The sequence below is a fragment of the Tympanuchus pallidicinctus genome, unplaced genomic scaffold, assembly GCF_026119805.1.
Source record: "Tympanuchus pallidicinctus isolate F22 unplaced genomic scaffold, pur_lepc_1.0 scaffold29, whole genome shotgun sequence".
NCBI lineage: Eukaryota > Metazoa > Chordata > Aves > Galliformes > Phasianidae > Tympanuchus > Tympanuchus pallidicinctus.
In genome coordinates this window covers 294,548-310,764 of record NW_026294746.1, presented here as the reverse complement: position 1 = coordinate 310,764, position 16,217 = coordinate 294,548, and the positions used below count along the sequence as shown (strand labels likewise).

Below are 16,217 nucleotides of genomic sequence, written 5' to 3'. Positions count from 1 at the left end.
CAGCAGATCTTTGCCCATCCACGTTCCTTGCCCAGGCCACGTTCCTTGCTCAGCTGACTTAACTTCCAAACTTTGCTGTGACAGCTGCTGTGGGTTGGCCTGTCTCCTGTCCTGTGTCAGACAGCCAAAGGTTTCGTATTTAATTGTTTGGGAAAGACTCCACCTATTCAGTGACCTCTGACTAACGTAGATCTGTAAGGAAAAAGGAGAGTTCTGGAGTAGGTTTGGGTTAGCTGAACAGAATCCGTGTATGGTCCATACAATCAGCTTTCACCAGGAAGATAATGTACTATTTCATATTCATTCTCTGAATTGTATGAAAATTTACCTCTTCTTGGAAGTATCTACACCATTACTACTGTGATTATGATCTGCAGTATCTTCTGTGGAGTAGTGTTTGGATTGGAAGAAGGGAAGGCAGGATGCAGCTGGAAATACTATGGGGATGACAGTATTGCGTTTATTTTATTTAGATCCTACCCTAGAACACCTAAACACAGGACTGCTCTTCCCTGGTGAAGAGAAGAAGTCTGTTAGGTAGGAGGTGGGAAGGGTTCTTTCTCTCCAGGCAAGCAGAAGTGTTATCTCCTTCTCTCTGAAGTGAAACTCTTGGTAAGGTATGGTTATTGCCATGTGTGTGCTAATAGCTCTTTGGTATTGTTTTGCAATCTGAAGCCCACTGGTGGACCATAGGCTGTACAAAAGGGTGAGTGTAGCTGCCTGCTAGCCAGTTCCTCTCTTCCATTTTAAATATTTTTGCTTTCTGCTTGCTTGCATGGGGCTGCAGCCAAGATACGCCAGTAAGTTTCACCTCCATTAATTATATAAACAGAATCCTGTATAAACTAACCTTACTGCAATGACTAACACTGCTGCTTTTATAACAGGACAGAGCTCCACAGTAGATGTTACCAATGCATGAGTGTGTGAAAAAGGACATGTGTATTCATCATGGGCATGCTTAGGTGCTGGTGTTGATGGGATATTTTACAGTATCCAAAGTAACTATTAGTAGATCTTGGGACTTGACTGGGTCTGCACTTACACACCCTCACTGTGTAACGATGCCCTTTGTCATGAGCAATGCGATGGTGTTCAGGTTATAAGCTGCTGTGCAGGTGCAGCTTACACTAGATGGGTATTTGATTCTGCCTGAGCCAAAGTGAAGTAGAAGAGCTCTTTACATCCTAAGATGGCTAAGCACCAATACTTGTCTCCCAGAAGTTGCTTGTGGTAAGTTACATGCCTGGTTGATTACTTTGACAGGGCCAGATCTTTGACAACTGCTTCTCTAAGCTGTTACTGTCAGTCCATGCTGTGGGAAAATTAAACGATGAATAAAAATTGCTGTAACTCTTATAATCAGTGCTGCGTAAGCTTCTGTTGGATGTGTCGTTCTCTGTGTGGACAGTCTGCTCTCCTGTGTGCTGGACCACGCATGGCAGGCTGCTTTGCTGCTCAGCAGAAGGGTGAGCACACACTGAAGCTTTCCAGCCCTGCAGCTGCCTGATGTGCTTTGGCTAGCAGGTGGTTCCCAGTCAGAGAGCAGATGCTGCTGCAATTGCAAGATGTGCTGAAGCTGATCTATGTTGCAGTCAGGGCAGTGGTACAGGAGACAGCGAAGAGGAGCGTATGTGTGAAACCTTGGAGCACGAATGTTGGAAGCTTGCTTGTTCCATGAGTGGTTGTTGGACAATAATGAATTTTCTGTCAATACAAATCAAGGCTACTTGGTGCGTTTCAGCCTTTTGTAGCGTGTGTGCATGGGAAGGAGAGCAGCAGCACAGCTGCTGCGTAGCACTGGGTGCTCCACAGGGAGACTGAGTGCCACGGCAGCGTTGGAAGTTTCAGTAAAAGCAGTCAAAATCTTTGAATGAATTATGGAATTAAAAAGGCTTTGAGCTAGTGATGAGAAAAATACTAAGCAAAACCCAACTGCTAGGTGTGGTGTAGCTGTCTGCCCTTAGCTTTATTACTGCTGCCTGCAGGGACAGATTTAGTGCTGGTAGCTTTTCCAAGGGAAGGACCATAATTGCATTCTTCATATAAAGTGCTGTAGGAGTAAGCATTGATATCCCATGCTGGAGTGTGTCCCATCTCCTCATTCCCATCTGACGGTGAGGGGCTCATGGGAATATTGTTTTGCTGGTGTTAAAAATCATACAAGAACGCATTGCAGAAGGAGACATTTATGTACATTTATGGTGTTGGTAACGTCCTCCCTCTCCTGGTAGCTCAGTGTTTTATTTTTGAGGCACTGATTTGTCATTCTATACATTGTTACAGCCAATGGTGCAGCCATTTGGATTTGCATCTAAAGCCCATCACCAAAGAAGCACAGATCAGGAAAAGAATGTCAGTCATGCAAAATTAGCGTGTTCCATGGTGAGGAATGGGCAGTATGTGAGGGGGGAGGCTGTGACAACCTTAGCATGTCTCAGCAAAAATTGTTCTGGGTACGTAGGTGATGCTTTCCTTACTAAAGAGCATTTGGCTTTGCCTTCGTATGATCTTTTTATTTGGCTTAAGTGAGCTTTCTTTCACTGCCTGGAAAAGGTTAACCATAAAATACCTATCAAATATCTCTCGTGAAGTATATCAGCTGCTGTTCTGCCGAAAAAACTCCGTTAGGGCAAATAATTCTTTGCTGCCTTGAGTTTGTATAGCAGTGTATGTCCATCTGCTGTCTCTGCACGCACACATGGAAGGCTTTTTGGGCTCTCTGACGTGCACAGGCTGACATGTCCCCCCTCCTGAAGGAATGTTGCATACAGAGTGCAGGTATTCTGTACACTGACGCTGCTCGTGCAGTCTGCATATGCAGATAAACAGTCGCAGTATTTGCATCTGTGTTTCAGTTTGAGATAAATATTTTTCATTAATTTTCCTGGATTTATTTGGGTTACATTACACGAGGATCAGAGAAATGAGACAGGGAGAGATTTGTTTTTGTCCAACTGAAGTGAGGCTAAATCTAGTGTAGAAGTTAGGAGCTTTATAGACGAAAGGGGTCTGGTGATTATTGCCTTGAAGTCATAGCTTTCATCTCAGGGAACGCAGTGTCAGCTGGCCTGGGGAAGTCATCCTCTGCAGCTCCCTGTGAAGGAGACCTTTGTTGGTAGGTGTAGGACATGATCATGGGTGTCTGCCTGAGCTGTGCCTTCTCCTCTGGGTTGGGATCAGCAGCAGATCCTGAGGTCTCTTCATGCTGGCTGCTCTCTTTGTGCCTCCGGTAAAACTTCTGTCCCCTCTGGGACGGAACAGGCACAGCTGCTGCCACCTGTGATGAGCAGAAAATATTCATTGGCGGCCTCTTTCGTTTAGAAGTAGATTCTCCTTCCTTCTACCTCGTCTCTTATTATTTCGTTAAGTGCTGCTCTCCAGTTTGGGGAGTGTGCACATAGTGCCTGAATTCAGTTCCTCTGGTAAGTATAACTTTATTTTGTACCTGAGAAAACAACGATCGCTGTGTTTTGTTGTTCTCTGCATAACCTTCCCTTTCTCGGCATTTCAGTGACAAACCTTTTCCTACTCCACTACAACCAGGATTTCTAGTTTATTTTATTTTATTCTTTTAATATATGCAATTGCATTTAAGTACCTGATTTCTTCTTAATCATATTGAGAATGGTGGAACGTTACAAGGGATTGAAAAGTCCCACTTGTTCAAGTTTAGGAGGAAATATATTGGGATATGCAGCACTGTGAGAGACGTTTCCAAAGTAATTTCTTCTTTCATTTCCCTCTTGCAGGGGCTGAATGTGTTTGGAGCTCAAATGTGTGTGTTAAATTGCAGACCGCGTACTCTGGGGTGTCATTCTTATTGGGCCTTTCTGTCTTTTTTGTCTTGCAACCCAAATGAGATATCTGGAGAAAGGCAAGAGCTCCCTTTTCTTAAATGTCCCACAGGCTATTTCAGCTCTCAGAGCAACAGGTAACTTGCCGGAAAAGACTTCCCTGGCTCCTGCACCCTGTGCGTTACACCGATCTTCAGCATTGCCAGAACTTACTGCTGTAAAACTCACAGATTCATTAAACATTTCCCTGGCTGGGCATTATGGAGTCAGTTTGATGAAGCAGCTTTGTGTTACGCTTTACCCATGAAGCCATTGTTTGCTGTAATTCTTTGTAAGTAGGCCTAATTCATCTGCTGACGCACTCCCATATGAGACTCGGGAGGGCACGTGGGGAGAGAAGCTGCTGCTCGCTTCTGGGGCTGCTTTCCACATTGCTTCAGCACGTAATGATGCAACGTCCTTGTGCCCGAGGAAGTCCCACTGCTCTGAGGGCAGAGGCTTGGTCTGACAGAGCTGTGTGGAGCGGGACGTAGCTCTCCAGTGTTGAGCTCAGAGGTGAAATCATCTTCTTGTCCCCTCTCGTGTGTCAGCGCCATGGCTGTGATTCGGACCCCTTAGCAGTCACCGTCTCTATTGCACGTGCTTTTTTCTGTCCATCTGCTCTTCAGCAATTGCTGAGGGAATGACTTTGTACTTCAGAGATGCTTACATCTAGAGAAAGTTTGTTTGAGGAGGTTTTTGCTGACTGCTTCCTCACTGCAAAAACGAAAGTGCAGTCCTTGTAATTCTGTGCATGGTTCTAGTGGCTATTGAAGTGAGGTGGTACTTCTTGTTGGGGACAGCCGCAGCCCGGTGCCCTTTCTGGTGTGCTCTGGCTTGCACTTGAACTCACCACCAGTCCTCGTGCAACAGGAGGTGCTTTAGAAGAGATCCAAACTGGTGCCAATGAACGTCTGCTGAGATCTGTATGCCATCTGTCAGCACGTGGCCTGCTGGTATGATGTGCTCTCAGCTCTCTCACTTTCCTGTTATTAAAACAAACACAAAGTTTCACAATTAGTCTGCCAAACAAGGCTGAAATGTCTTCTCTGAGAACATTCTTCTTTTCTGCAGTAGTCTGCACTGTTCTGTAAAATCTATTAGTGTGCTTTCCCTTAGAGTACTTTATTAATGCTTGTAACTCCAAGTCCTACACTTTGGCCTTGTTCCTTTATCTGAATTTTGAGAGTACAGATACAGGAGGCAAGGCAGATTGCCTTCCAACATGCAGGCAGTGCTATGCTGCTCACTTAAAAGCTGTCCTAACAGCACTTCATCAGTGTGTTTTTATTTTTAAGGGTCCTGCCTTGTCCAGAGCTATTTCCCCTGTCAAGTTTTAACTGCACTTGAAAATGCAGGAGGTTTATTATGCAGAGGATTAACAAAGAGGAGATGCTAACCCCAGGCTCATGTTGACACTTCATACTGCAGTAACAAAATCAAAGCGAAGATCTGAGTAAAGAACTACTTTAAGTTCCACTCTCGCTGTGCTATGCTGCAGTTCCTCAGCAGAGCAGCACTGCCTCAAACCTGCAGCCAGAAGAGGGGAGAGCAACTCAGGGCATCCCTGGATCTTACTCCGCAGAGTGAGGAGGAGGGAACACCAGCCACAGGCTGCAGGTCTTCCTGCATGCTGCTGGTGCAGTGGGCAAATAAAGAACTCCTGGTACCTATCTGCACTCCCATTAGAGCCCAATTCTGTTTACTGCACACAGAGGTTAGTTTAATTAAAAACAGATGTAGTAGCTTAATAAGTTGGGATGGTCATCATCCTGAAGTTTATAAATGCGGTGGAATTCATAGTTTCTTTCAAGCCATTTTATACTGGGCTGCATCTGTCAGTGGTGGTGCACGTGACAAATTTTCAAAGGCTGTAACTGCACGGTAGGGAAATTCAATACTAGTATGTGAGTGGGTTTCTAAGCAATAATTATTGCACTTGCAGAATTTTTATCAGCCTGAAAATCTGTAAATCAGCGTAAAACACATTTAACCAAGGAAAGCGTTGTATGTTTCTCAACAGATCTGTGCTAGTGCAAATGTTGAGTGTAATGGTAACTTGTAATACAGTAACTAGTAATATAGTATAGCTATAACAACTCGCCTTGGCATGTATGTTCCAGTTAAATAGATCCAGTAGGTCTGCACCAGTACAGATATTGCATGCTGTAGGTTAAAGTTTGCAGCAAAGCATGTCTTGCATTCTTCCTGCAAAAATGCTTTGTTAGCGTAGACTTTGCATGTTGAAGTGCTAAAGTGAGGTGTAGCATGTCTCAATGAAAGAGCCACTAGCTTAAATAATGTGCATGTTCTCAGTAAGAGATCTACAATAACTGCTTAATTTTACATTGCAGTACTGAAGTGCAACAGAAAACACTTGGAAGTTGCACTGCTAACCATGCATTAATAGATGGTATCTTGAACAGATGTATAGTTAATCTAAACCTTAACAATGGACTACTGCCCAGAGGCAGGTGTTTTTCTAGTACAGCAATTACCTTGATGCAATTTCTGTTTCTAAGTGGTGCAGCAAAAGAAACATTACAGATTTCAAAGGAGAGGCTGCTTTTCTATTACAAGAAAACTAAATATACTGAAGATGGTCAAATTGTCTTTGTGAACGTTTTCAGTTCACTGCACCAACTCTCATATGTTTACTGTAGTTGAAAGGATGATGTGGACTTACCAGCAGGTAACACCATAACACATCACAGCCCCCTGGAGGCAAGCAGGGCCTTGCTGTCTTCTGTGCAGTGCTGAAGCCCTCGCTCAGAGCTCTGATGTCTGCAGGGTCTTTTAGATGCCAGCTTGTGCAGAGCCACAATTTCCCTGTAGAAAACATCACTGTGAAACTAGGAGGAACTGAGGCTCAGCACAGCACTGCCCAAGCAGGCAGTCAGAGCACATGGTGCTGCTTGCTGCCTTGCCCTTTCTTCTGCAGGGAAATCAGAGTAGTTCTTGGCATCTCAGAGAGCTGTACTGAGGCTTCCTCTCTGCCAGACTTGGGTTTCAGGAGTGGCAGGGCCTCTTGAAGGTAGATCTGCAGGCTCTGAGAATGGCACACACATCTGGACTGACAGAACCCTCTGTCTTTCCAGGCATGATATTCTCAAGCAGCGTGAGATAACCAGCAAAGGTCTGACCTTGCTTATATCAGTGTGATTTGTTCATGGGCTCCTGTTTCCTCAAGTTTCACAAGCTGAGTGTCTGTGAGTGCTGGAGCTGTCAGTGAGCTCAAAGTTAAAGCAGCCAGCTCCTCTTGACTGCTGTCGTATATACAGAAAGATAAATAAAACAGTGACACGAAGGTCAGTTCACACCCTGAGCAAGCTGGTAGAAGAGCCAAAAGATAACATATGAGTGGAAGTCTGCTTAAAGAGGCTACAAACGGACATTTCTGTAGCTTAGCTCTCCTGAAACCTCTTAGTGTCTAATTTATATTTACTTAGCCTTCACTAAATTTGTTTGCTTTTAATTGGATTCTGTTACGTGGATTTGCAGCCCCAGTGTGATTCTGTATACCGTACCTTTGTTACCTGTGCTTTCAAGTTGTAACTGGAGTAATTGGGCACATACACGCCCAGCTAAATCACCTTAATTTAAGCTGTCTTCTGCTCCCTTAGGGGTGAGCGTCCCCTTGCAGGGCAGGAGGAAAGGCAGAGGAAGCAGGCAGGGCACAGGGTGGCTCCATGGAAGGGAGCTGTGAGCTGCAGAAGCTGAGCAGCCTGCCCAGCTCTGCCACACCGCCTTCAGGTACAGGGGCTGCCAGTTTGGTTGGGCTCCTTTGCTGACATGCATACCACAGCAATGCTGGAATGAGAGCACGTTAGCTCAGTAGCTGGAAATTAGGTTATGTGTCCAAATGTGTTTTGTCTCAGATTTCTGCTGTCCCACTCTTGCGCTTCCAACTGTTTATGGTGTCAGCAGCATACGGCCCTGCTGCCATTGCTCTGAGAGTTGTCTCTTTTGTACTGGAAGATAGAGGGAGGAATGGCTTTGATTTTTCTGTATTGAAGGCGTTTTGGATTAGAAGTGTTATATAGCTCCTCTTTGTTTTTTCAGAGTGAAAGAATTGAAAAAGGCCAAGGAACTTGAAGATAAGCAGCAGCATCCCGTAGCAATGTGACATTGCTTCTCAGACTGTTTTCATTTTCTGTTTTTAGCAGAGACATGCAACAACAACAAAAATACCCACTGCAGTTCTGGAAATACCATCTGCAGGATTTTAACAGTAATGTTTTGGTCATTGCATTTGCACTTTCATGGACAACATTTAATTTGTTCAGCAAGACATCTTGGAACTCAATCTTCTGTTGGATCATAGGAATAAAAAAAAGACACCAGGAAGAATTTGTGAGTTGCTTCATTCTCCAAGAAGGAAGAAGCGATTAATTATCCTTTTCATATAGGGCTGTATTGAACAACATGTGGAACTGTACAAATATTATACCAAAAATATTGTTCAGAAAAGGTGGGAATGCACAAGCAACACAAGAATGGTGTTCCTGCACTTGTCGGTCATCTCCAAGAAACTGAAGCTTTGAGAGTCTCAGTGGAGGGGCTTAGATCAGTACGTCTTTATTGGGTCCATGCATCCTCATTTCCTTTGCACATCTGTCCTTTGTGTTTTATTTAAATCTCTACAGCACACTTAATGCAACTTTTTAAATCTGCAGGTTTTTAATACATCCCGTGGGAACTTTGAGAAGGGGTTGGCATGTGAGATAAACGGGTAACGTGCAAGAAGCAGAGAGAGCAACTTAAGCAAGTTTTAAAAAGTTTCTTTTTGGTATTTTTACTCTAGAACCTGCAAAAACGTATCAGTTGCCATGTATTTTCTCTCATATTCAGCACTTTATTTTCTAGCCTTACTTTCACGTACTGTTATTTTAATTAAGTTCTTACAATAATTTGCAAGACATGTAGCTTTTTGTCGTAACTGTCAAACCTCTTGTCGTTTTGCAGAGTCACGTACATTTGTTGCCTGGACATTTTATGCCACCTAAAGAGCAGAGTGGTGCTGCATTCTGGCCAGTAAATTTCTTTTTTTGGCTCTTTCATCAAATCTGGGCAGTTTCTGTATATATAGAAGGTAGAAATGGAAAATGAGAAAAAAAATATTTGAAAGGGAATATATTGATTAATTACTAAATATTTTATTCATAAAGGGTCAATAACTTGGCAAGATAAAATTATTATTTGTATAGTTTTGTCTGAATGAACGAGAAGAGTGTGGATGTATTGTTTGTACATATTGTATATATTAAACAAAGAGATATGTGCATGAACTCAAGAAAAAGAAATGAACAAAAGCAAAGCATTAGTGGCTATGGTCTGTAAAATGAAACAAAAACTTTATTTCACTATAAGAAACTTTATTTTAAATGTTCTTTAGAAGAACATTTTTGCTAAAGCATGACTAAATGGCAAAAAAGAGCTACTGTATTTAGACTTAGGAAAAAAGGCAGAGCAACATTACTTTAAAAAAAAAAAAAAAGAAAGAAAAAAAAAAAAGGATATGTTTACATTTGATTTTGGCTACCAGGAGTTCGGTTTGGTTGAATTTCCGTTATTTATTCCTTCCTTCTTTTTGCCCCCCCGTCTTTTTTTTCCTTTTTATTTATTTATTTTTTTTTGCCAATGGTGCCAAGTAATGTGAATGCTAATATTGCTTCAGAAACTTACGTTACTTTTGCAAAGCAGATAATCATAAAAGTACAGAAATGTATCTAGCTTAACACCATACACTCACTCCAATAAAGAACACTTAGAATGAATATAAAATGAAGAAAAAAAAAAAAAAGAAATAGTATGAAAGTAGAAAATATCTTTCACATTTTCATATCTCCTGCTGGAAGTCAGAAAATGTAATAAAAATTGCACAAAAAATTAAAAAAAAAAACTAAGTAAAACAACAAAAAAAAGATGCAAACTGATCTCGTAGGGGTGTCATGGTATATTGCTATTTCCACATAGTGAGGAGCCAAAGAAATTAGTGTTGTTGTTGTTTTTTTGAATTGAAGTACTAATTTAAAACTGTCACAAATTCTCAACGATGGGAAGCAGGTTCTGATCTCGGCTACCCAGGAATGTAAGGGAAGCAGCTCCGAGGCCGCCGTTAATGTGTTCCGTTCGTCTGTCTGAGGTCAGAAGCTGCTCCTCTGTGTCTGTTTTGCTAGCAGCAGCGGCAGGTCTCTGAGCGGCCTGATGTCACTTTGGGATTGTTCCTATGGGAGGAATCGTTCTGGCTCGATCCCGGCCACCAACTGCAATGTTTAAACGGAAGGCTTTCTGTGAAGCCTAAAGATACTCACACATAAGAAGCTTTTAAACTGGTGTCTTTAAAAGAAGAGTAAAAACAAAGATTGTGGCAAAACAAACAAACAAACAAAAAAAAATAAAAACAAACCTGGGGTCAGTGCTCTTGGTGCCTTTTCTATAATTGTACCTGTTTTTAATTACTTCTTTTCACTGCCAGCATTGAATTACAGTAGATGTGTGCTATAGCTCATTATCAGAATTATCTTGTACATTTCTGAATTGCTGCTTTATGACCTGATTCAATTAAAAAAAAAAAAAAAAAAAAAAAAAAAGGAAAGAAGAATGGTTCTCATGCTGTGGCTTTGGGCAGCTCATAGCCTCAATTTATTGTTATGGAATCGGGACTTTATGTGTTAAATTTTCCTTACACACAAAAACAGAAATGCAGAAGAATCTCCCTTGGAATGAATAGGAAATGCTCTGTATTAATACTGGAGGAACTCTGACATTCTGAAATTGAAACGTTGCTCCACACATTCACCAGTGCGTGACGATGCGAATTGATCTTTTCCTAACAAGAGTAGTGACCTCAGTGGAAATATTTTAATTCCCTGTATTTAGAAAAATGATTCAGTAATATACAGAGCTATTTCAAATTACTCTTCCAGATCCATGGGCCTGGTGGTGTATCTACTAACCTAGATCCTGCTTCAGCAAAACGTTTAAGCGTGTACTTGGTGTTAAACATGCAAGAAGTTCTGTAGGGTCAGCAGAAATACTTGCCTGCTTGAAGCCAAGTACAGCTTCTAAGTGCTTTGTTGTGTGGGTCATAACCCTTCAGTGCATCGCAGGGGAGTTGCAGAGACTCCCACTGAAGTGAAGTGATTCGCTCACCCTTCTCTCCGTTGTGGAACTCCTGTTTTCACAGAAGATAAACTCAGTGCAGCTTCCCGGGAAAGTTCAGATTCCCAAGTGCCAGGAGCCAAACCTTCTGTCTTCTGATCATGGAATTGCTCCTTTGTGAAACGCATTTGACAGCAGTAATACTGTGTGAAAGAAATACAAAATATAACATGAACCCCCTCTCTGGTTGCACGCTTATGGCAGTTCCACACAATAGCTGGTGCCCAATGGGGGGTCCCCAAGACTTGCATGTAAAACTAGTATAGATGTCTTCTCTTTTGTAAGTTTTATTTTTGTAACCGTGCATGTAAAGCATCACTGAATCAATGGATCTGTTGAAGAACTCAGCTGCTGGAACCATGCAAAATGTTTTGAATTGCCCTTAAAATATGGAAAATGTTTTCTGAATGCTTTATATTCTTTCTGCTGTAAATTAAAAACAAAGAAAATTTCCCCATACAAAGTGTCTGCCTTTTTTTCAACTATCTGTTCTAGTTTAAAAAGGTGACATTTCCCTTTAGTGGCCATATGAAACCACAAAATAATGTGTTCTGCTACAGAAGCTGCTTGTTAACACCGCCTAGTCTCTTCCTGCTTCTAACTGGAACGGTCCAAAGTCTGCCTGCCTCTGGGTCTGCGGCCTTTGGGATTCACTGCAGGCAGCAACGCAGCCTCCAGATCTTCGGCCCCTTCTGCTCCTGCATTCTGGTGTGCAGCCTTCAGCCTGGGCACAGAACACACAGCAGGGAGCAGCTCCTCCAGCTCTGCACAGCGCTGTGCTGCAGCAGCCCCATTCAACACCTGCAGCTGAAGAGAAAGCGTGCAATGCCAGCTGCCCTGCTGCCCTGCGGCCTCACCGCCAACAGAAGCTTTTGTTGTTGTGTTTTGGCTGCTCTTACATCAAAAAAGAACTGGTTTAGATCTCTGGTGCTGGGTAACAATCCTCTCAAAGCTTCCAGTGCAGGTTTTGCCAAAATGACAACACAGAAGTGTTAAAAACCCAGTAGTCCTCAAAAACACAGGTTCAGCCTAGCTGCAGCTTTGCTCAGTGGAAATTAATTTCCAAGCCAAGGTGACATGCAGTGTTTTTTTTAAGTTGTAAAATACTCTGAAAGTTCCATCGGGTGATGACACTGCATGTCTGTAAATACCTGACCAGCCCTTGGCAGTAGTTCTGCTTAGGTCTTCTGTCACAGCTTAAAGCAGTGCTGCCCAACAGGTGAGCACTGGGCGGGGTGAGGAGCTCTTCTGCGTCTGTTTCGTTCCTATAGAGCAGAACGATGCCCTTTTTGGGACGCAGTGCTGGAGTTGGCACAGCTGGCAGCAGAGCGCTGCCTCCAGCACCGCACAGAGAATGGGGGCAAATCCTGGTGAACCTCGAGGTTTGCTAATGCAGAAAACTAGCAGGATTTAGTATCACAATAATTTTAGTAGCTGAGCATTAATGGCTACTTATTGCACTGGGCAGATACGTAAGTTGCACGAACCGATCTTCAGTAATGCAACCGCGGTACGCGACCGCGAGGCTCTCCGAGCGCGTAAAGCAGCGATAAACGATCCGCTGCTCAGCGGCAGCGCAGCCAATCCTCCCGCCCCGCCCCTGTGGGCGTGGCTCACCCGGCCTCGCCCTCTGACGTCACATCCGGGGCAGCTCGCACTTCCTGTCAGGTCCATTCCGAACGGTTTGGGTGCGCAGCGGCTCCGTTCCCGCGGCAGGATGTGAGTACGGAGCTGCGCCTCAGGAGCCCCGGCGGGTGGGGAACGGCCCGGAGGGGCGGCGGGGAGACCGGCCGCAGCCGGGCGGGTGAAGCAGGAGCGGCGGGCGGCTCGGCCCGGCTCGAGCTGGTGATGACGGCCGGGCGCCGCCCGTGGGTGGAGGCTCCCCGGGGCGGCTGCGCTCCGAGACGTGAGAGGCCGAGCGCGGCCTCCGCTGGGGCTGCGCGCCTCGAACCAACGCTACCAGAGCCTTTGGCTGCTGCTGGAGGCGGGGGGCATCCCGACACGTCCGGCTTCCCGTGACAATGCAGGCGGCCTTGCCAACTTATGGAGCCTTTCCTGAAGGCGCTGCCGATGTAGGCAGAGCAATGAAGGGCGGCTTTTTCTTGTGTTTGTTCTGTTTGAGCCTCAGAAAGCAGCCTCTAAATCTTTATAGCAGTGAAACAGCACGGAAGCGTGACCTGAGCATCAAAACACCGGAGTGGCAACTACGTCAAACGTGGACTGCTCTTGAGCCTTGTCCTGTTATTGTAGGGTACTTGGGCGTGGGTCCTTGTGTGTGTCCACTTCCTTTAAATGTAGATTTGAATTTAGTGCCCAAAGATGTAAAAATAAACACCACTCAGATTCGACTCTCTGGATATCAGTTTGCACTGAACAATACATGCTTTTGATGCAGAGAAAGAGAAAAACACAGAAAAGCAAATGGACTTTTGGAGCTACACAACAGAAAGTCATTAAAGCTGTGAACAGGGTTTGGGAAATGCATACAGGAACTCGTGCATCCATCACAGTGTTGTACTGGGTAACGAGAATGTGGCTGTGTAGAGGTTAACTGTTCTGTATGCCAAGTGCCTTTTCCTTGTGCTTTCTCTTGCTCAACATCGACTATTTCAAAAGAATAGACAGACAACCGCTCTGTGCAAGAACACAGAACAACCGTGGAAGTTCCTGTACTTTGGTAATTGGTTTTGAAGCTTATAGTTTGTTACTGAAAAACTGAATGCTGCTGAGCCTGTGCTTGAGAACCTGAGCCCCTTCTGAGCACTATGGGAGTTGCCATATGCTTTAATATAGACTGTTGTGTTAGCTAATCACTACTCTCTTTTAGTACATCAGTCAATCCATTGGCAAAAGATTTAGGATGCACTTTGACTTAGACCTATAGACAGCTGCTAAAACATCACTTTTCCAAAAGGAAATGAAACTTCTCTAAGATTATTTCAGGAATCAAAGTTTCCTGCTTTCAGGAAGGTCAGATCACTTATGCATTGTAAGCACGTCAACATGAAAGTAAAATCTCTAAGAGAAACTAAGCAGAATATCAATGGCTTTCTTTACTGCAGGTCAGCCAGTGTCCCTGGAAACACAAATGTGCCTGCTGGCAGTAACCGTCGACTTCAGCAAACTCAGCATCAAGTAGATGAGGTAAAAATCTAGCTAGATAAGTGTAATCCTTTTCCTTAATAAAATCTGGTATGTTGAATAGATATACAGGCCAAAGTAGGTATTCTGTGATATGAAGGTGAAACCTTTTATAATTCATCTTTCTTTGTTGTATGTCACCTTAAGTCTTGGAAAGGTTTGGAAAAATAATAATCCATTCCAGCTGCACTAAATGGAGAAAAGCTTCCAGTGCCCAAATGCTAGCTGGGAACACAGCAAGCTTTGATTTACAGATAAAAAGCTTGCTTCTCTTCATTAGCAAAGAAGGTTTACCTCTAAATACAACAAGTCCTGATTCCTGGGGAGGCCAAGAGCCAGTCTGGCTGCTAACATTGTTTTGTGACATGTGGTTGACTATTGTGCTTGAATGCCTCAAGTCATTCTGGTGCTAGTCAGGATTTACATCCCTGGTTAGAGGAAATATCATCACAACTGGCAATACTGACACTGAGAAGTAGGGATTCCAGCTGCAGGCAAATTTCAGGCTTATGTTTAGATACCCTAAAAGGCGAGTTCCTTTTTTCTTAGATGAGAACATCTGTTCCCTGCAAATGAATTTTATAATGATTAATAAAACTGATAACTTACTGATATAGGTTGTTGACATCATGAGAGTGAATGTGGACAAGGTGCTGGAAAGAGATCAGAAGCTGTCAGAGTTGGATGACCGTGCTGATGCGCTGCAAGCGGGAGCTTCCCAGTTTGAGACCAGTGCAGCCAAGCTGAAAAGAAAGTATTGGTGGAAGAACTGTAAGGTAATCATGGCATGTACACTTACAGTATTCAGTATCACAACTAACAGTATTACAGTCAGCATCTCAAAAGGCACAGGAAAAAGGGACTTCAGGCAGCGTTCGCTTTTATAGCATCTAGTTTTAAAGCAAGGCAGTGGTCAGGTGAAGTAACTGAAAGGTGGGATACCAGCCATGCTGCTTGATACAAGGCCTTGTGTGAGTGGGTAATGACCAGAGAAATGCTGCAATAATCTGAGGCTTTGGGATACAGGAGGAAAAGGCCAAAAATGCATACTAATGTGCAAGCAAGCAGAATTAGCTCACTGTCTCCTTATAGTTGTAGCTGTTGGTGGAGGTTGGAATCCTCATTGGTGAGCAACAGAGACAACAGAAAATGTGGTGTAGAGTAAGAGGAGGTGTAATCTTTAAGTTCTTTATTCCTGCTGTGTGGTTGCCTGCCAGGAGTCACTGTAGAAAAGAACTTGGTCTACTCTGATTTGCTGTGTTACAAAGCCTACCATCTCTAGGTGCAATAGTGAGACAAGACTGCATACGGAAAAAGTTTTAATTGCCATGGTAGGTCTGCCACACCAAGTGAAAGTGCTTTGCAAGGGCTGCTGTCCTGTACTCCTGTGCAGTTTATATCAAGTGACAAGTGGCTTTTTCTTCACAGATGTGGGCAATATTGATAGCTGTTGTTGTCATTATCATCATCATCATTATTGGTAAGTTTCAGCAGGATGGGGATTGCTAAGAGTTAGAGTAGATGTGGTTAATTCACCAGCCGGTGAAGTTCAGAGGCAGCTGGGACACTCTATAGGAGTTACAGACAACACTGCGTTCAGGCAGTAGTGTCTGCTTTCACTGCTATTGACTGCAGTGAGTGATAAACCCCCGCTGCAAAGCCGATTAACTGGGTCTCAATCAGCTGTGAAGGTGAGCACGCTGGGCTGCAGACTGCTTTCTCATACAGCTGTGCACTCTGAGAGAGCACAGAGCAACTGCAGCATTCAGAACCCATAAGGTGGGGGGTTGTTACGGCAGGGGGCTGAAAGGAAAGGACTGAGACTTGTTGTTTTTTTTTTTTTGTAGTCCTGAGTGTGCCCAAATGAGTTACGGGAGGAAACCCTCACACCGAAGGTGCCTTTCCTCAGCCTTCCCGCTCCAAGCCCGCTGTACTCTCAGCCCACCTACTGCTGTTTAAAGCGAAACTCTTCTGATGATTGAAACGTTAACTTTACCTGGTTGCCTTAAGACACTCCTGTCAGTTACTAACAGCCGCCCGTACGGCGCCTCGGTGAGGAGGATCGGATCCTGGGCG

At 43.9% G+C, this 16,217-nt stretch overlaps 2 protein-coding genes and 1 long non-coding RNA gene across 16 annotated transcripts in view; 2 read left to right on the top strand and 1 right to left on the bottom strand.

Annotated features, from left to right (window-relative positions):
- The window catches only part of CAMTA1 (calmodulin binding transcription activator 1), a 222,429-nt gene extending 212,786 nt beyond the window's left edge, over positions 1-9,643 (top strand). For 5 of the 14 annotated variants that reach the window (XM_052691940.1, XM_052691938.1, XM_052691936.1 and 2 more), the window contains one exon: positions 8,000-9,643. In XM_052691940.1, the coding sequence (XP_052547900.1) occupies positions 8,000-8,228 (229 nt within the window). In that variant the 3' untranslated portion in view covers positions 8,229-9,643. Of the gene's footprint in view, positions 1-675; positions 707-7,898 lie in introns of all 14 variants that reach the window. The other 9 variants (XM_052691947.1, XM_052691942.1, XM_052691945.1 and 6 more) reach the window with 2 other exon arrangements.
- Positions 9,421-12,609, bottom strand: LOC128085058 (uncharacterized). Its single transcript, XR_008208786.1, has 2 exons — positions 10,992-12,609; positions 9,421-10,102 (listed from the first exon to the last, which is right to left on the bottom strand). It is a non-coding gene; the product is annotated as an uncharacterized LOC128085058 (long non-coding RNA).
- Positions 12,602-16,136, top strand: VAMP3 (vesicle associated membrane protein 3). Its single transcript, XM_052691960.1, has 5 exons — positions 12,602-12,719; positions 14,063-14,144; positions 14,759-14,917; positions 15,570-15,621; positions 15,989-16,136. Coding segments are annotated over exons 1-5 (315 nt in total). The 5' UTR covers positions 12,602-12,717; the 3' UTR covers positions 16,009-16,136.
- Positions 16,137-16,217: the final 81 nt, after the last annotated feature.

What these genes read in the sequence shown, in the direction of transcription:
- VAMP3 (XM_052691960.1), top strand. An exon ending in CTCAGCATCAAGTAGATGAG is followed by an intron (nt 14,145 to 14,758) that starts GTAAAAATCTAG and finishes TTACTGATATAG; the next exon opens with GTTGTTGACATCATGAGAGT. An exon ending in ATTGGTGGAAGAACTGTAAG is followed by an intron (nt 14,918 to 15,569) that starts GTAATCATGGCA and finishes TTTTCTTCACAG; the next exon opens with ATGTGGGCAATATTGATAGC.